Here is a 21,185-nt window from a genome sequence, read left to right as displayed (position 1 = left end):
CACCCCTCACAAATAACTGATTGGTTTATATGCAGCCACGTTTGACAGCATGTTAGAAATGTCTATTGTAATGGATAAAGGACCTCCAATAGACACTGGCCCATAGGACCTCAAAGACACACAATCCTTAAATGAAAGCCCGACCTCCAGGATACACCAGCCTCTATTGGAAGCCAGACCTCCAAGATACACCAGCCTCTATTGGAAGCAGGTCCCAAAGATACACCAGACTTAAATGGAAGCAGGATGTCCACGATACCCCAACCTCTAATGGAAGCCAGACCTTCTAGATACACCAGCCTCTATTGGGCGCCGGACCTTCTAGATACACCAGCCTTTATTGGGCGCCGGACCTTCAAGATACACCAGCCTTTATTGGGCGCCGGACCTTCAAGATACACCTGCCTCTATTGGGCGCCGGACCTTCTAGATACACCAGCCTCTATTGGGCGCCGGACCGTCTAGATACACCAGCCTTTATTGGGCGCCGGACCTTCAAGATACACCAGCCTTTATTGGGCGCCGGACCTTCAAGATACACCAGCCTCTATTGGGCGCCAGACCTTCAAGATACACCAGCCTCTATTGGGCGCCGGACCTTCTAGATACACCAGCCTCTATTTGGCGCCGGACCTTCAAGATACACCTGCCTCTATTGGGCACCGGACCTTCTAGATACACCAGCCTCTATTGGGCGCCGGACCGTCTAGATACACCAGCCTTTATTGGGCGCCGGACCTTCAAGATACACCAGCCTTTATTGGGCGCCGGACCTTCAAGATACACCAGCCTCTATCTGGCGCCGGACCTTCAAGATACACCAGCCTCTATTGGGCGCCGGACCTTCAAGATACACCAGCCTCTAATTGAAACAGGATATCAAAGATACACCAGCCCTTAATGGAAGCCAGATTTCCAAGAAACACCAGCCTCCAAAAACACAAAAAGGTCATTAGAATGTCAATCTGTGAGGAAATATGGTATATCATATAAGCCCTACCTATTATTGCAGTAATAATGCTGAGGTTTCCACAAGAGGATTAAATTGAACATGTAACCTAGTTACCTTTTGGTTTTTGTACATTCTTACCTTGTTTGATGATGATTTCTTTGTCTGATGTGACGTTGACAGCCCACAGTGTGTAGCAGAAGTTGTTGTCATCCAAACAGTGTATAGTACGGTTATCCAACATGACCTCACCGCCCAAGGTCGCAACATCTGATGCCTCCCCATTTTTTACGTTGCTTTTAACAGTGTCCGAGGAGGGAGCATTGTCATAGTAGGCACAGAAGTTGTTTCGCCCAATCACAACTCCTGAAAACAAATATCAATAATATAATAATGTTGGTTTTGGAATGACTTGTTTCACTCCACAGTCAGCAATATTACAGTTATAGTGTAAGGCTGGGACAATATTACAGTTATAGTGTAAGGCTGGGACAATATTACAGTTATAGTGTAAGGCTGGGACAATATTACAGTTATAGTGTAAGGCTGGGACAATATTACAGTTATAGTGTAAGGCTGGGACAATATTACAGTTATAGTGTAAGGCTGGGACAATATTACAGTTATAGTGTAAGGCTGGGACAATATTACAGTTATAGTGTAAGGCTGGGACAATATTACAGTTATAGTGTAAGGCTGGGTCAATATTACAGTTATAGTGTAAGGCTGGGACAATATTACAGTTATAGTGTAAGGCTGGGACAATATTACAGTTATAGTGTAAGGCTGGGACAATATTACAGTTATAGTGTAAGGCTGGGTCAATATTACAGTTATATTGTATGGTTGTAATGATACACCAACTGTATCACGGTACCTTGCTCACAATCTGATACGTATCACAATATTTGCATGTGCTCTTATCTTTGGTGCATACGCCATCTTTTCATAGACAGGATGGCCATATACATGGCACAGTGATGATTTACAGTTGGCAGTGTCAAGTATGGCGCGATGAATGAAAATCATGTTTTCACTGCTATTTTTCACTACTAATTAGTGTTTGGTTTAACAGTTATTAAAGCAAATATTTCATGTAAGAATCCATATTTTTTACTAAGTGTGCGACTGCGTTCGATACTTGTATCGAGAAGTAAACAATCATGATCCACAGATGATCGTTGTATCATCCAACTACTATTATATTGTCAAAGAGTATCTGTTCCTGAAGTGAAATTGTTTCTTTGTACTATATTTCCATTGGGCAGTTATTCCAATGAATCAGTCTTTACTGGGAAATCTTTTTGCATAATACATTTATACTGACAATATTTGTTTGTTCGTCTGTTTGCTTTTTAAAGTCGCAAATCAGCAATATTTCAGCTTCTTTGATAGGCATTTAGAAGTTGGAGTACTAAGTAAGGATAAGAATTTAAGTAAGGATTACAATTGCTTGATAACGGCGTTAGAACCTACACCGAAACGTCGCAATAATTGTAATAAAGAAGTTGTTCATCCATAAATTCTTATCCTTACTTAATATTACAGCTATATGACTGCGGTTTGAAAATAATCGAGTCTAGACCGGACAATCCAGTGATTGACACCATGAGCATCAGTCTGGGCAACTGGGATATGATAACATGCATCAACCAAGTCAGCGAGCCTAACCACCTGATCCTGTTAGTAAGCCTCTTACAACAAGCATGGGTTGCTGAAGACTAATTCTAACCCAGATCTGAACAGGCGTGCAATGATTTGTTCCAAAAGGAACTAATTTCATTTGAAACTGATCATCGTTGACAATATGCTTGTTAAAAATCTACTCTGGCCAGGAAAACCCGTGATTGACATGCCTAGCCAACTCCCATGCTACCAAGGACTCAATCAGGATTCAATGACAAAACCAAATCACAAGACCCAAATCCACATGTTGGTGGGCTCTTACACCACATGAACCTATCAGAGATATCAGGCATTCTCAGTTGCTGATATATAAGGCTTCAAGCACTTGTTGGCAAACAATCCAAACTTGGATTCATAATCTACAATCAGTTATCACAACCACAACTTATGTTATAAAAATCACTGTGCAAAGGTTACTTCTGCTTTACCTATAACTGGACTTAATAAAGAGGACATGGGTTTAAATATTCAATTTTACTTTATTGTATTTAAGAAAATAAGAACTTTGAAAATTCCCAATTTTAGACAGAACACTTTTCCACCATTTCACATGTTTCACCTATCAAAAGCCCTTAGTTTGGAATCCAAATAAATTCCCACTTATTTTGATCCAGAATCCCCATTGTTTCGGTTATTTAAGACAGAAATACATGTGTACCTGGATATATTGTAAAAACACTGACACTTCTGGGTGAATATTTGAATCATGTCATGATTTCATTTTTTTTAAAGACTTTTTTTTCTGTTCTTCAATTATTTCTGAAACAATGACAGAAAGGTTACATAATTGGGAATTTTTACCACAAAACAGCCTAAACATTCTAGAAATATTCCTGATGAAAAAAACACTTGGCAGAAGCAAACCTGTCACTGCTTGTGCTCATCAATCGTAACACCTGAAACGACTTTTTCTTCAGGAAATTGGCAGCAGTTTTTGCAACATTACCTGTCTATGAAAGGCTCATTGCCACAAGACCCAAGGACTCGAGAAATAAAGTTATCATCCAAATCAGGCAATGAAGCTGAATATGTGGTGTTCATCTGACACTTTTCCAGCAATATTATTTTATCATCTATTTATTTATCTGTTTACCTCAAATATGAACCATGTTGCTTAAAATGGATGATATTGACCGTTCTCAACTAGGGTTTGCAAAAAGCAAATCCTGAAAAAAATGCCAGGAAAACATTTCTTTGCTTGTTGAAACGTTGAGTATTTACCAGATATACAAGACACAGTTTGACCTCATTCCAGCTGAATCTAGTTTCCCTGTTTCACAAAAAACATTTTAATCATTTTTTTCCAAAATCATCCGTAATTCGAAGTGGCCGACCAAAGGCAGCTGCACCAAGGGTGAGTTCCTGCTTAGTTACACAAGTTTCCGGTATCCATCACTTTTAATTTCAACACAAGTGTCAAGACATCTCAAATGTTACCACTCCTTTTTTTCCTGGTTGCATGCACAATTGAGCGGATGAATGATTATTACCTAAACCCACATCACACGACTCAAGACCTCCATGACCCTATTAGTAAACTGAAACACTTTGTTTCCTTGCCGACTTCAACCGCTCTTGTGCCACTTGAACTCAGGAGTTTTGCTATGCACTTGAAGTCTATCTCGATTACAACACCTTCACCAACCCCTTTTTTCAGCAAAGGGGTCTCTGAATCTTGAATACAAAATAGCAAACATAATACAAACACAAGATTAGGCACTGCTTGTCCGAAGACATAAATAAATCTGGAAGGATGGAAAAATCTAAAAATTACATAACGTAATACAATTGATTTAGAAGTCTTTACAAATTTGATTCTATATTGCTAAAGGGTGTGAATCGTTTGATGTATCATTCTACATAAATTTGGAGAATACTAGAATCTCATTGGTTCGTTAACATCAGCGTATGCCTTTTGAATCACTTTAAGTGTTTGTGAAAAAATATTTTGCTGATGTGATAATAATCACAATATTGGTCTCATTTGGAACTTTGGCATGAGCTTATATTTCATCATTTGCGATATTGGTTGTAAAATATCATAAAATGTGAGACAATGCAGGCTTCAATACTATGAGTGGATGGTACTGCATACATAAATTTTAAAAAATTATATGCAGGAATATAGCCCATACACTGTAAATCAAAAAACTCTTTCGCTGTCACTGTCTTGCAATGCCATTACAACGTTGAAGTAACATGCCTTGCCTTATCAGCGTCATCAGGTCACATAATATTGGGAATGCTCATTCATTGAGGGTGTTACGGATGAGAATGAACTACAAGTCCGTTCATTGAGGGTGTTATGGATGAGAATGAACTACTAGTCCGTTCACTGAGGGTGTTATGGATGAGAATGAAATACAAGTCCGTTCCTTCCAACATGTAACTTGTGAATAATATCTTTAGCAGAATATGCTTTGAATCAATCATTGTCATCAACAAGACACGTCCATGAACGAAACATCACAAGCAAATTAATCCCAAGTTGAGGACTTTCTCCAACACATCCTCATGGGTGGACTGACCAGTGTCAGGTGTACGGAACTGAGTGCAAGTGGAATCATGTTCCTTAGAAAATGTGGGTCATTTGTTTTTTAAGTAGTTAAAAATCTCAGCTGGCATTCTGGGATGACCTTTCTTTGAAAAATGATGACATCCAAAAACCAATGCTACTTTTGTCAATCCTCAATGTCTCGCATCATGAAACAATGATCAGGTGTAGGGCTCTACAAGTAGATGCACACAGATATGTATAAGGTACACAAGTTGTCTGTTAAGTATCCCCACGTACATAATTAATTACCAACAATCATCAAAAACAGCAAATAGCTGCCACAATTATCTACCAGAACCACCAGTGCCATTCTTGCACCTAATCTTCATCAAGAATGGTATGAAGAAACAATATCAACGTTTACAACAGATCAACCAATGAAACGCCAGCGAGTCATCGCCGACCAGAAAATAATCCCAGGGTGGGACTGTCTGAAAGGGACACAAGGATAGATACAAGCAAAATATCTGCATTTAGTGAATTCTCACTATCACAGAAATAGCTCTTAGGGAAATTGCACAGTTTCCACTGACTGTTTAGGATTAATTACATAAATTTATCTTAATGAATGTGTATATTTTCTTCTCCACAAGTGCGTAAAACAGCAAATGTTTTCTTTTCAGAGTTCTAACCTTCAAGATACAGCTTCTTATCAGCAGAAAACACATTTTGCTAACATAAACAGGTTTGTGCCAAACAGCTTTTTATACTGGCTGGCTTCACAGCTATGGTAAACAAATCCAAGGTTCTGTGGCTTGTTGCTTGGGAATAAAACTTCACCTTCTACTTTGCAACAACACTACGACTACCAGGAATCATAACAATCCCAGAAATGAACAGTATGTACATTTATCTTGGTGTATTTGATTCCCTCGGATGCGAAACCAACTGCTAAACCACTTCAACAACAATCAATAAACCTACACATTTCTTTCATATTGCTTATTATCTTAAAGGAGCGTATCGCGAAGGTTTGGAGCCTGGACAGGAACATTACCAACCTATTTGACAAAGGTCATGGATGCAATGGTCGTGATGCATCGAGGTAAATAAGTTGAAGAGGAGGTATTCTTTGTAATTTAGGAGAGCACAAGATGCCTTATTTGCATACACAAGACACTAGTGTGTGTGTTTCTGACTACTTGTATCAGTACATGTATGCCAAGTTACAATAATGCAATCCACTGACTACATGTGAAATACTCCTTAAACATGTTTAGTTTTAATACTTTTAATTTGAATATAATTGATAATTGATAATTCCATCATGCTCTGACCATGGCCTAGACACAACTACAATATAGGTCTTCAGAGATAGCAAAAACATACATGAGATAACATCATCATGTTTTCATTTCATTGATGACCACATCTACCATTTAAAGATTATAATTGCGATTTCACTTGGTCTTATTATCCTGCAGTTTAAGACTTAAAAGGAAAAGATTTTGGTTTGTTTGTTGCAATCAAATCTGACATACCCTGTACATTTAGTGAAGACCCCAGTTAGAATAGGTCTTCCCGTAAAAGGCGACCATATTTTGTTGTCAGAGGCGACTAACAGGATCGGATGGTCAGGCTCACTGACTTGGTTGATGCATGTCATCATATCCCAATTGTGTGGATCGATGTTCATGATGTCAATCACTGGATTGTCTGGTCCATACTCAATTATTTACAGACCACTGTCATATAGCTGGAATATTGCTCTGTGCACCGTTAAACAACAAACAAACAAACAAACGCTAGTTCTCTCCGAAATGTTCTGAGCTGATGCTGTTTGTTTTGATATTATCCAACAGGTGTTACATCTCTGGATTGTTATGCAAGTGAGTGCCAGTCCTGTTGTCAGTCACACAACTATAGAAATGGTAGTGTTGGCTTGTTTTATGTCTTAATAATTGAGGCACTGGGAATATTTAAGGCACCAGCATGTACCAAAAAAAATAAAAAAATAAGATCTTGCAGATTGTTCCTTGAATACTCGGAATGACTCAGTCAACGCCAGAATGGGACATCATGGACCAGAAGCTTAACAAGAATTGAATGGTACAACATGTCTTCACAGAAGAATATTGGTAATTGTCATTCCAGCCATTCATTACAATTACGAAAAATAACCAATTACAAAATTACAAAAGAGATTTCTGTAGTTTTCAAGGACAGGATTCTACCATGGGAGCAAAGACTCATTGAAACTAAAGAGTCCAGTTGCAAGAGAGTGAATGTAGTTTTAATCATGTTAATGTGAAAAGTTTTCTAGCAAGATTAGAATCTAATCTGAGAAAAACACTGTAGATATTTGAAACCTGAAGAGAAATAAATAATATCAGGTATTTATCTAGACCTATTCAGAGGCCGATATTCGCCCCAAGGATGCAGCAAATGATAGTAAAAACTCACAAATTGAACTAAAAAATTCCCAATTTCTCAGAACTTACGAAAATAAGAACATTAAAACAATCACATTTGGAACAAAATAATGATCTTGTCGAAGTTTGCTTGCCAAGGGCACTTAGTTTGGAATCCAAGATAAGTCCCGAATATATTGACCACTTTTGAAAAGTGAAAAAAAATTAAAACTGCTATTGGTGCCTGGTTTCATGAAGAAAACAAACTTGAAAACAAACGGATACCTAGCCATGCCAACAAAACCACCATCACATTTGTTCCAGAGATCACATCTATCATTTGATATTACCAAGCTGGAATACGTGCAATAATAAACAATTCACCAGTACATTTTCCATGCAGTTTGGTTTATAAGAACCATCTGCAATTCCAGACATGGTTCAGGATTGTACAGAATAATTTCCATTTCATGTCTGAATGACGACTGATTGGAATGTCTACATGTATTGTTTGTTGTTTAATGCCGCACCCTGCAATATTCCAGCTATATGATGGCGGTCTGGAAAAAATCGAGTCTGGACCAGACAATCACATTTATTTGTAGTTAAGGGACATTATTGAAAACAAATGATTGTGTTTTCTAAAACATTTAATCACTCGGAATGTCAAGGTTTCTAAAACTGCAGCTGTCTGTGAGTGAGTGAGAGTGAGTGAGTGAGTGAGTGAGTGAGTGAGTGAGTGAGTGAGTGAGTGAGTGAGTGAGTGAGTGAGAGTGAGTGAGTGAGTGAGTGAGTGAGTGAGTGAGTGAGTGAGTGAGTGAGTGAGTGAGTGAGAGAGAGTTGCCTTTAGCATGACATGTCAGCATAATGTGGGATTAAAGCCAAAAGTAATCCAGGTCTCAAACATTTATGATAGGCATTACGTAGAAGTTGACGGATAAACAAGGTAGACACAATTTTATGGATAACAACTTCTTTTATACTGTAAAAAGCGATGTTCGGTATAGATCCTTATACCGGTGTCAAGCAAGCATGTTGTTATCCATAAAATTGTATTTACCACTTAGGTGAAACCTACGAGCACAGGTATGGAGCTCACAAACCTAGAAACATAAACCCACAATCAAAGGTTCTGTTGGGGACGCAAATTGTGGCGCCTGAGACAAGAGGAAATTAGTTGTAAATCAAATAAGCAGCCTTTACAAATATCAGGCCCTGGGGGTAGTGTGGCCACAGAAGTCATTGCCATCTGGACAAAACTCTGAAAGTTAATTCATGGTGCTACCAGATCTGCTGATGTAACAGAATGTTAATAAGGATATAATTTGACTTCTTTGTACTTTGTGTTTTCTGAAGTAAAGAGTTTGAAATTTAATATTTTCCGATACAACTCGGTGGTTCCATATGTCTCAGCTATCCTCACACACGTCACTATACTGATCTGAAGGTCCTAGTTGATCCGTACATGTTGATGTTGATTTATGTGTCTCACCTTATAAAAGATATGTATCTCAGCTTATCCACAGCTATGCGTCAGTTGATCCATCACATGCGTCATGTATATGTGTAGTTAATCCATATACGTATCACAGGCTCACTTCAAAGACTTCTTCATGTTCTGCTAACACCACAAATGTCCCCCCCCCACTCAGTGATGGTGCTCGAGATTAATAGCATTATACATTTTCATGACTTTATCGACCTTGATAGAACATTCTTCCATATCATCAGGATCATTATCAAATCAGAAAATTATCTTGAAGACAATGTGGGTGACAATCAGTCAATATCTGGGAAACACAGGGATGGAAATTAGCACTATCCAGCCAGCCAGGATCAGTTTTGTTAATGTTAAAGATATCCTAAGGGCAAGTACAATTTTAGATATTTTGGGGGTTAGTTGACATTCTTGGTTAATTTCCATCCCTGAATCCAGGCCAAAAAGGTTGAATGATTTCACTGATTGTGCTTCCATCAAAAAGACACTTTCTTTTCTGGTTCAAGAGATAAGTATCCCCGAATCCTTCATTTCATCAAAGTCGTTGTTCCCAAGTTGCAAAAACTAAACACGCTACTTCTCATCATATCCATCCACTCAGACACACCAGCACAAAAAAATGAGTCCACTTTTCTATCAGTAATTCTATAAAGATTAATAGTTCTGATCATATGATAAAACTCTCAAAAGGACAATATGTTAAAAGTAAACAAGTACAGCTTTCAGGCAATATCTGTGATGAAGCTGAATCAGACACCACCTAATAACACCCCCATGAAGCAGTACTCCAAATGAACACCACTGTTGCTCTCATGACATGAAGGTTGAAAAAGATACTGTTACAAATGGCCGACAACAACATGCCTGATATGAATCTCCCCTGGCAACCAAATCATAGCGGAGTTTGGCAATCACTTGTTTCACTGCCAGTCTAGCCTCTGCCGCCATATATTACACTTTTTGTTTTGACAGAAATTTGGGTAACTCTTGTTGCACTAATTGAGTTGAAATTCATTGTTCAACTCACAATGTATGCCTTTACGTCAGCTCATAACGCGAGCTTAACATCCATAATTACAACATACACGAAATAGGATTCTACATTTAAAATTCTGTGGGTCTGACCACAATTTTAAGGACATTGTTTGAAAATAGAATAGAGTAATTCAAGTAAGATGATCCCACAAGTTTTTTAAAAGCTAAGGGTATTTTGCGGCAAGCACCTGCCATTGGTAACAATAGAGGTGGCTAATATCAGCAGTCAGGAACAGCCCTCCTATGTCTGTATCCACATGCCCCTAATGCAGTTTGGAAAATACTCATAGCAGCTTTGCGTACCTGTACAAGGTTAAGCACGACATCCACATGTATTATTTCCAGGTAACAATTATATGATACATTTCTCCAAAAATGGTTTGATGATTTATCTCAAAACAAAAACTAACTGCAATTAAATTTAATATCAATTCTATCTTGATGGTGTACATGATGCAGATGTATTTACATGTATCGATTAGAAATTACGTTGGACATTACACCACAATAAAAATAAATGTTTCTCACCAATTCTAGTGTTTTATAAAGGGCAAGGGGACCAGGCTTTTATTTCTTCATTTAACTTAACCACATTTTTGTGTACATGGTCTTGTTTTCAAACAGCGAATGAAAGAAGACAACCAGTGACACTAAAGGAAGAGTGAGCAATTAATTCCAACAAGGTAAGCGTGAAAGTACATTCCATGACCTTGGAAACAACCAAACTGTAGTAGTTTGTACACATTGTACTATGGCATTCAGCCATGAAGACAGAAGACCCCTTAGAAAGAAATGGGCTTCACGCATCATACATATGTAGGGAATCAAACCTGCGTCTTCTGCATGACGATTTAACCCTTTAACCACAAGGCTACCCCACGCCCCTAGTGGCTCCATGGGAAGTTTACAATCCATACTGCCTGTGATGCGCTAATGGGTTAAACATTCCAGCACCATCTTATCCACCTGGGTATTCATTCCAAACACAGTCTCTCATCCAACTACTCTCCGTAACCAACACTACTTAACTTACCTGATTTGTGGCCTATGCACTGTACACTGGACCACATGCCATCGTATGACTTTGCATAGCCAAGCTTACTCTTGACAAAATAAAACAGAACATGCCTTCTTGTTATTAACTACTCGTGCATACTGGCATATGTGTCACAGACTTTTGAATATCCACGATACCCTGGCTAATGGACCAGTGTAGGTGTCGCCTGCAAAGAACTACATATTAGAGTAAACCTTGAATTTTCTTTTGAGGATAGTCTGATACTATCTTAATCTTGACAAAGGTAAAAAAAAGTATTTTCTAGTGATTCGGAATCAACAGGCAAGTATCTTGTTTCACAGCACTGAAGGACTCCTCCAGAACAAAGAAGAGTTCTGTGACCTTGTAGTTGGTCCATGGTACTGTTTCACTATAAACACGGACTCGTTATCTAGGTCCATGCTATAAGGTATTTTTATGATTTCTTATTTTTTTCGGGTATTTCTTGCATCTAGATGGTTCGTAAGTTGGATAAAACACTCCTCCCTGGTTATGGTCGAGGAAGTAAGACCTCGGCAATCGAGTATAGGCAATGTAAGACATTTGAGCTTTGCTCCTTGGTCTTACATTGCCAATACCCTCTTGCCTTGGTCTTACTTCTTTGACCATAACATGGGTGTCATGCTTTATCCTTCACATAATGCTTGCTGAGGTATATATATAAGATTCTTTCGCATATGAAACCATACGCCCAACTGCCACATATGGGTGACAATTGCTGCGTCGTTATTGAAAATGATCAAGTGATGGCGCTCCAAGAATAGTTCTGTTTATATGAACATGATTCTGTTTGAATTAAAAAGTGGATTAATAATTTAAAGTATGACTAACAGTTATATTGATGGTTGATTGGTATCCTGTTACAAAGCAAACTTTGATAATGTCCATTGTGTTATTTTGTTAATGTGTTATTATTTCAGTTCATGGTAAAAACAGTCACAAGCATATTTCAGGTATACAGTGTAAGTTTGTGAATAAATATGTCCCCCTGAACAATTGTTCTGGTGGAATGGATATACCAGGAGTTTTGTTCCTGTGACTTTTTTCCCCAGGAATATTGCTATGCTTGTAATCATGGTAACCATAACCATGATAATCAAATGAAGAAATAGACTCTCCCACAAATTAAAACAAAATGAACATAAATCATTTTTAAATTGACACATGTAACCGATGGTATTTATCTTCAATGACAAGTGGCTTGCCCAGACACTTCTCAGGCGTCTAAATATAGTCCATGATTAATATAAGTGAATTTCAGTCCACACCTAAAGCCTATTTCCTGCATTAAGAAAACAATGCAAGTGTGAAGTGGGCAGTGAAAGCCACTATAGATAAGGACCCCACCCTGTGCCCACATCAACAGCATGACAACAAGAGATGGGGCTGGCCGATTCCGATTTCAGGCAGCCATCTATAGCCACCTTCATAAGCAGAGGGACCAGAGTCCCTTTCCGCAAAGCCATCTTAGTGCTATGACTGTCATTGGTCTGTGTCAAAGAATGGGAGTTACAACAGTTGAACCCTAGTCTGTAATACAGACCCTGAAACAAACATATCGAATACAGACCATTCAAGTCCATTATATTTGTCAAGTCTAGATTATGGCAGTTTCAGGTTCTCTGAAAATGGGTGAGTGAGTGAGTATGGTTTTATGCAGCTTTTAGCAAAATTCCATCAATATCACGGCGAGGGATGCCAGAAACCGGCTTCACACATTGTGCCCATGTGGGGAACTGAACCTGGATCTTCGGCCTGATGACTATGAAAATAAAGAAAGTCCCTTGGGTTATTTTCAATAAATATCATTGAGGTAATTTAATAACTGATTTCTTCATGTAAAATATGGTTATTTCAGAGACTAGATGTTGGTCTACTTGAAGCCCTGAGACAAGACCCTGCAAAGAAGTCACTGATGTAGGCATGAGGGTGGAAAGGAACCTACTGCTCAATGTCTGAGTGTCCAGGTCGGGAGTGAAAGTGACTGATCACCTAGAGATGTTGTCATACAAATAGTACTTGTTGTTGTCAAGGAACTGAAGCATGCTCATCTTTCTTTAAAGTTAATTGAACATCGCACAAATTCTATAAGTTGTTCTCATGGTCCGAAAATAGCACAGTAATTGTGTTTATAATAAACACGCTTTTAATGAAATGGCGGATATTGCAAAGTTAATTTTTAGTCCCGGACATTTGCTGAATAGATGTTATATATATGCTTATAACATACTACAGTTATAACAAACTAAAATTAGTGGTCTATTTGAGTTCGTTACAACTGTAGTTTACTGAATACAATATCTCAGTATGTCTATCAGATGTTGAGCAGAGTATGTGTGAATATTTTCAAAATGATTTACTTATTGCAATTCCAAGGTACGACAGAAGCTCTTGCTTCCATGCATGTTTGTTGGGTTTTACACGTCATTATCAATATTCCAGCAATAACCGTGCAGAGAACATCAGGAATTGGTCTCCCAAAGTGCACCCATGTGGAACCGGACATGGCCATCGGCATGGAGTAACACTGTTAACCACCTGGCTACCCAGATGTCTCTGTGCTGGCAGGATAAATGATAGCTGATCTGTCACTGACAACTGCCAGACCATACGGCTAGGAAGTAATGAAATCATCATAGTCTGGGCCTTTATTCACAACTCCAAAGCTTGAGTTTAATCAAATTTTTCCTTAGCTAGTAACATTGCTCATTTTGTCTCCTGTGGTTAACACTATATATACTGAAAAACTCTGAAATGGATCACATTCAGATTGAAGAACAACTTGTTGAAAAATGAAATATTGCATGTTGGGATATGTACCATAAAGCACAAATTGTAGTGTGATATATGTCATATTGCACACTCACCATAGCATTCCACCCCTATCAGCACCAGAATGTTACGACACAGCTGACACAATACTGGCAAACAACATGGTTTGCCTTCCAACCTGCTCTAATTATGAAAGACATGGTATCAGGCCCTTGAAATTATTCATGCCATGAGCACATGTGTTTATCACGTAGTGTACCGGACATACTCATCAATTAAATATGAATCATAAAATGCATTCTCCAGTCCCTGATGGCTTGATTCAGCAGAAAATTGAAAAAAATAAATAAATTATATTTGTGTTATATCATTTGGGTTTTGCAATTTTAATTTCAAGCATGATTGCACATCTGGAACCATAACATCCAGTGAACTCTCGATATAACGCCCTTCAATGTACTGGTACCTTGGAAACAGCGCAGGGTACCCCTTTGCTCCCAAACATTCATCAACAATTTTCCCCCAAAAGTGTGATCATCAAATAAAATTAATAAATAAACACATTAGATTTTCTTCCTAGTCACCTTGAGTATCATGTGCAACAATCCTCGGAATTGGTATCCGATGACATGAATCAACCAAGTCACAGCCTGACTCCCAGATCCATTTTGTCATGTCTTATGACAAAGCATTAGTTGTTTGGGACCTACATTCACTACAATAATCCAACCATCAACAAGAGTCATCTGTAGACGACACATCCAACCAGTCCCCTAATTCTTCCGAGTGAAATACTGAACAAAGTTAAGTGAATAATGGAGAACCTGAAATGCGGAACCAGGGTTTATTTACACCTACGCACAAGCCGAAATTCAAACACAAAAACAAATGTCAATAAAGTTCCAAATTGCAATTTGAAACTTCTCAATTAATTCTGTTCCAGTTACAACTACTCATGATGTAATCGGTGTTATCGATATGATTTGTGTTACCCTGGAAACAGGACCACAGTGGAAGAGATTTAATAATACTTTTACATAAATGCATGGAATGCAGTGCTACATTCTGAATTCATGAATAAAGAAACATTTTCAAAAGTCACAAAGTTGAACAAAATAATCATATTCCGTCCCAGTTTAATAGTCAAGGGGACTTAGTTTGGAATACATGATAAATCCTTGCAGAACTACTTTGAAGAATACTTTTGGCTGTATTTGGTGCTAATAAAAACAGGAGTGGGCTTTGTGAGCATTAGAAATTGGCACAGTCTTATAGTCCTCACCAAACTGCCCAATAGTTAAGGTATCATAAGGATTAGTATAAATTTGCCATTAATAAGGGTTTCGCTAAACTTAATCATCATAAGGACAAGTTGACTGAAACAGTTAGTTTCTGTCGCAATAAAATGTATACTCATGTACAGACCATATCATGGACCTGACAGAATGAAACAAGTCTTGAGTTAATGCACATATAATCCTGATAGAAGCTGTGTAAAGTGATGTTTACCGTATCTCCAATTATGTTTGGATGTAACAACAACCAATACGTTCAGTTTGTAAACTGTTTGCAACATCATTGGTGAGAACTGGTCCCCAGAATGCTAAATTGGTTGTACGAGGTAACAACGTATATAGTGTGGTCGGCTCAGTGCCTTTGCTGATGGTGTGTCCTTGTACCCAAACAGCGGGGATCATTGCTCATAATATCAATCACTAGATTGTCTGGGCTAGACTTGATTATTTACAGGCTATTGCCTAGTGCAGTAATAAACAAACAACACACACACACACACACACACACACACACACACACACACACACACACACACACACACACACACACACACACACACACACACACACACCTGCAACATTCCAGACAATAGCTCTGTTGCTGCTATCATAAGGACTTCTCAGCTCAAAGACATAAATAATAAGCACCACACAGCTGCCTTAGACAACATGCTTCCACATTTCTAAAACATATACATTATAAAAAATTAATTTAATTGTTGTATGTACAAGAGGCTCAAACCCAGTGTTTTATAAGCAGACTCATGTCATTTAGTTGGGCAGCCTTTCGATTCATTTGATGATATACATTTCAATAACATAACAGGGCAAGTTTCCCTACCGTATTCGACGTAATAAGCGTCCCGCTCTAATAAGCGCCCATGGTGATATATTTGCTGATATATTGGCTAGTGAACAATCCCAATTAGCACCCCTTTCGATTGATCAGTGTACACTTATTTATTCGTGTATAATACCCACTCGTGTGTTATATGCACCCTTAATTATGGGCAATTCACTTCTGGAAAATATATCTGGAAATATAACTTTTCTTTTGTATCATTTCAGGCTGTCAGCATAAAACACGAAATTTACGATCTTTCAACTCTGTTTTTCTCTCTCCAAAATTATATTCTAATAAGAGACCCCTATTTCTAATTTTGGAAGCGCCCTCGGCGCATATTACGTCGATTACGGTATATCATCTGTCAGTGAACAATGGTGAAGTGTATGCTTACAGAGCTACTTTGTAATCTAGAAACTATTCCAGCAAAACGTTTTCCAAACAAATGACTTGGTTCATGAATGTCACTGTATCCCAACTGCATAGATCAATGCTCAAGATGTCAATCAGTGGATTGTCTGGTCAAGACTCAATTATTTCCAGACCGTCATCAAAGAGCTGGAATATTACCGGTACTGAGTGTGACATTCAACAACAAAAATTCCAAACATATTCTGTTTTCAATCAGTCTAAAAAACTTGGATGGACTTGGTGAAGACCTGCAGTTCAACAACAACCCTCCTTCATTTCCAGTGCCAGCTAGTGCAGCATGAACGTTGAATTACTGTTCTGGATCAATGCCACCAGTCTAGTGGTCCAGTATCTCTATCAAACCCTGTGACAGATCTGCATGCAAGAAGCGTACCAAGTTTGGAGGAGATGCGTTTTGACATTTCCTCCCACTGATAACTGTCATCCATATTATATATAATATAATATATGATATCGAGAAGAGGTAAAGATTTTATAAATCCGAATCAGTACATATAAAGGATCATTTACAAAATATAATAAAAATTATTCTTCTACTGTACATTAGTTATAGAAAATGATAGATGCAAACAGCAATGTACATACTATCTTATTTTTGGTCTACACTTCTGTAGTCATTAAAGAGCATTTAGACGTTGGACAAACATGAAAACAAAATGCTATTCCTTATTATTATTAGAATAAAGAATTTGTTATCCATTACATTTATGTAATTCTTAAAAATACCTAATATCATTTTTGTCTAACTACCAACATCGTGGTGTTTAGCTGAATCATTTATTCCCAATTCAGAGCTTTCCAATTATTCCATCAAGAGTCCGTTAATAAAGACCCCCTCAGGCATACGACAGGAACACCCTCATGATAGGTGAATGATTGGGCAAGTGTATGCAGCCCATGAGTTCATTCTTGCAATGACGCATGACTCAGGTTGAGCCAGACACAACAAGATCTGATTATGGATTGAATGTCCTCAGGTAGTGCTGGCTTGACAGGCTACAAACACAGCTGCAAACAAACTCACAGGCAGGAAATATAAACAAATTCTGATGAAAGAACATGACAAATGCTTAAAAAGTTCAAACTGTTACAAAAACAAATCAAATGCTGACTTTTAAAAACATAGGCAGGAGGCCCTGCAGCTCACCTGAATATCTTTACATTAGAGTGTGAGTAATGTTGACATCAGGAGAGGAACACCAACAAGAGAGATCACAAATATTATGTTGAACAATCAACCGTGAGTCCTTGCTGCAATGAGCATACGCTTTATCTACTATAGCACCCTTGCTGCAATGAGCATATGCTCTATCTGCTACACACCCTAGTTGCAATGAGCATACGCTCTATCTACTACACACCCTTGCTGCAATGAGCATATGCTCTATCTGCTACACACCCTGGTTGCAATGAGCATACGCTCAATCTGCTACACACCCTAGTTGCAATGAGCATACGCTCTATCTACTACACACCCTGGTTGCAATGAGCATACGCTCTATCTACTACACACCCTGGTTGCAATGAGCATACACTCTATCTACTACACACCCTGGTTGCAATGAGCATACAAACTATCTACAACAAACCCTGGTTGCAATGAACATACACTCTATCTACTACACACCCTGGTTGCAATGAGCATACACTCTATCTACTACAGCACCCTGGTTGCAATGAGCATATACACTGTTCACAATGTATGCATAAAATTCAACAGTGTCTTGTCCATTTTGTCATAGCCCTATGTTTAAAGTATTTAAAATTGGGGGTCGATAGATTCAAATACATCAGCAACACACCCGAAGGACATACTCAGAGGTCAATTAAAAAATGTCAAACCATGTTGAAAGAAAAAATAAATAAACAGGGAAACTACAGAAATTAAAATAAGGACCAGGAGTTACTGAACATATATCCTATACAGAGAAGTACACTAGCTTTGTACACAGGGTAAACAGACATCTGTGAAATTTCTGCATCACAAAAGTAATGGGGAAATAACGTGTAGTTTTTATTACTTTTAAATTAACAATAAGAACCTTCTGACCTTTACATTTTAAACAGATACAGACTTTAAATAAATATTCTGATCATAGGCTTTGTACATGATTTATGAACACGCACACACAAAGCAAATTTCAGTGAAATAATATCTCTTCAATCTTATTTCCGTATAAGCAAGAATTCAAGCATAAAGTGGTGACATGATTTCTGAATATTGACCTTTCCATTCATGCTTTGCAAAATGAGGCCCTGAAATATTTGATAATCTCAAACTTTTCATATTCTTTCTCTGTCCACTAACGTAATAGATATGACACTAATTTATTTCATCTACCAACTTTAATGTTAATTCTTTGCCTTGTTTAACAACAAACTTGAAAGAAAACACAGACATTTTTCCATACTTCATGTTGAATCCCTTGAAGTTAACGGATGACAAAGTAGACACAACTTATGGATAACAATTTCTTTACTATACTTTTACAGCAACAGTCAGGTGTACATCCTTGTACTGTCATCAAACAAGATTGAATACTGAATGGTCAAATGACAGCAGGAGATCACATATACTCAATTAGTAATTGTGAATACTTTGTAAATAGTGACCTAACATGAAATAACCTATTATAACAATCAGAATCAATTAATCGTGTTATCCAATTATCAAACAATGCTAGGCTTGGTAAACAAGCCACATTTAACACACTGGGGTGCACAAACTGTTGTGTCACAATGTGAAAAGTAGCAACAATCCTTCAGGTTTTGAAAGGACAAAAGAAAACTTTGAATATTGTATCACACTGGATTAACTAAACTCTTACTCATATGCATTGGCAATACTATTATAACACCTCAGGTTATAACACAAAATAACGGTTGCTCCTGAACAGCCCTAGTTGATATACACAGTACAAAAGAGTATCAACTTTATCATACAAAGTGTCACATTTAGCAAACACAATAGAATAGCATTGATATCTTCCTTTATTTCCACAATTAATAATCAGATATAAAGTCTGAATTAACATATTTCCCTATGTCATATCATAAAGTAAAGGATAAGCATATACTTATGTAAATAACTGAATTAAGCTAATAAGCTTAGATATAAGACCATGTTATGGCTAAAATATTGGATATGACTTAATGTAGATTTTATCATAGTCTATGGTGACATTTAACATAGCAATTGTAAACCTGTCCAATATATGTGTCACTGTTTACCATGTTTACACAAAGGTGACTTTGCATAACACATGAACAAGAATTTAATTGCCAAGTGTTTGGTAGCATTTACAAGTTGACTTTATCAATTTTAAGGTACATAACCTGGGCAAGTTGTAGAGGTGGAACGGAGTTTATTTGTGAGTGCAGGATGACCCTAGACACAGAGAGGTGTTGAGGACTCATATACATATAGATATATATATATAGGTCGGCTGGTTAAAATAATTATTCACCAGCGTCGCATAGCGTCATTGGTATAAATTATGACATAATCAATTATTGCGATTAGCACTGTTAGTTGAGGCACAGTGTCAGAATGTGGAGTGTTTTTAAATTAGTCTCGCCGTGCACCTCATTATGTTGGCTATACGCCTGGGGTAAATTCACAATTATACATTCCTACATGGGTCAATCAACGTACCAGTCGTGTATATGGCCTGAACAAACAATATGCAATCATATCAAGATAATGGTGAATCGGCAAGTAACGTGCTTCGCTTAAATCAGGGGTTATAGTTAGTTGGGATCGTCTTGTGTATGTGGAGCAGACATACGGGCGGGTTACCCTGACCCCGCGGCTTCAGTGTCGACTGTGACACACAAGAACAGGGACGGAAAGTGGGCCACCTACCCGACAGCACGGACAGCCAGACTGACAGCCAGGTAACTCCGACTATAGCCATCATTTCGACGGTCGTTCCTGCATTACAGCATCAGATTTGACTTGTGTTGTATCAAGGCGTTAGCAATATGGCGGGCTGGACTAACACAGCTGAACGCAACATCTCCGATATGAATTGGACTCCATAGTTCCTTACATCTCAACATTCGTCCAGGTTTGACAACAGACGATACTCTGCGTGCAGACGTCTGCACCTACAACTGCGCCAGACGACACGGCGCTCATTGCAGTCTTCTGTTAGACTAGCGGACCAGTCTATTCCAGGCGGACCAGTGACGCCACTGTACCACGCATGACTTAATCGGGCGAGCGCATTATCATAGGGGGTGAAGGCTGTTATGTGACCCATCTGACATAACGGTCACCAGCGATAACAGTACTCGTCCCGTGCGATATGGGAGCATACTGCACGCTTGTTTATTGCCGGGTTTCGTGTATATATCACGGACCAGAGATCTATCGGCATTATGCTGGTCAAATTCCGCCTGTATTATCGGGCACATAACTTAACCATTCTGCGCTATCATAGACTGTGTGTACTATTAATGTCGGAATTACGCAAACTTGCCTTTCGAAAGGAATAGGGAAGGAAGCACTTTCTTATCATATTTGTAAATTTGTGTTTTCTGCAAGGTCATTTTATTCTAAAATTAACCCCTTTTTTCAATACATGTTCATTTCGTTAGTTTCAAATGTTATTGTTATTTTCAATATCATCGGCGTTTAGGTGTCTGCTGTTTACGAAGCCCGACACAAAGTTCCAGAATAAGTTTTGATTGACGCCGCAATCAGT

At 38.2% G+C, this 21,185-nt stretch overlaps 1 protein-coding gene across 1 annotated transcript in view; it reads right to left on the bottom strand.

The window, feature by feature from the left end:
* The window catches only part of LOC124113338 (bone morphogenetic protein receptor type-2-like), a 97,103-nt gene extending 76,434 nt beyond the window's left edge, over positions 1-20,669 (bottom strand). Inside the window, exons 1-2 of the mRNA XM_046473623.2 lie at positions 20,342-20,669; positions 1,091-1,315 (exon numbers count right to left, since the gene is read on the bottom strand). Of these exons, the coding sequence (XP_046329579.1) occupies positions 1,091-1,315; positions 20,342-20,396 (280 nt within the window). The 5' untranslated portion in view covers positions 20,397-20,669. The remainder of the gene's footprint in view (positions 1-1,090; positions 1,316-20,341) is intronic.
* Positions 20,670-21,185: the final 516 nt, after the last annotated feature.

The sequence above is a fragment of the Haliotis rufescens genome, unplaced genomic scaffold (assembly GCF_023055435.1).
Source record: "Haliotis rufescens isolate VD_foot unplaced genomic scaffold, xgHalRufe1.0.p SCAF_4, whole genome shotgun sequence".
NCBI classification, from domain to species: Eukaryota; Metazoa; Mollusca; class Gastropoda; order Lepetellida; family Haliotidae; genus Haliotis; species Haliotis rufescens.
This window is presented reverse-complemented; position numbering and strand designations above follow the sequence as displayed.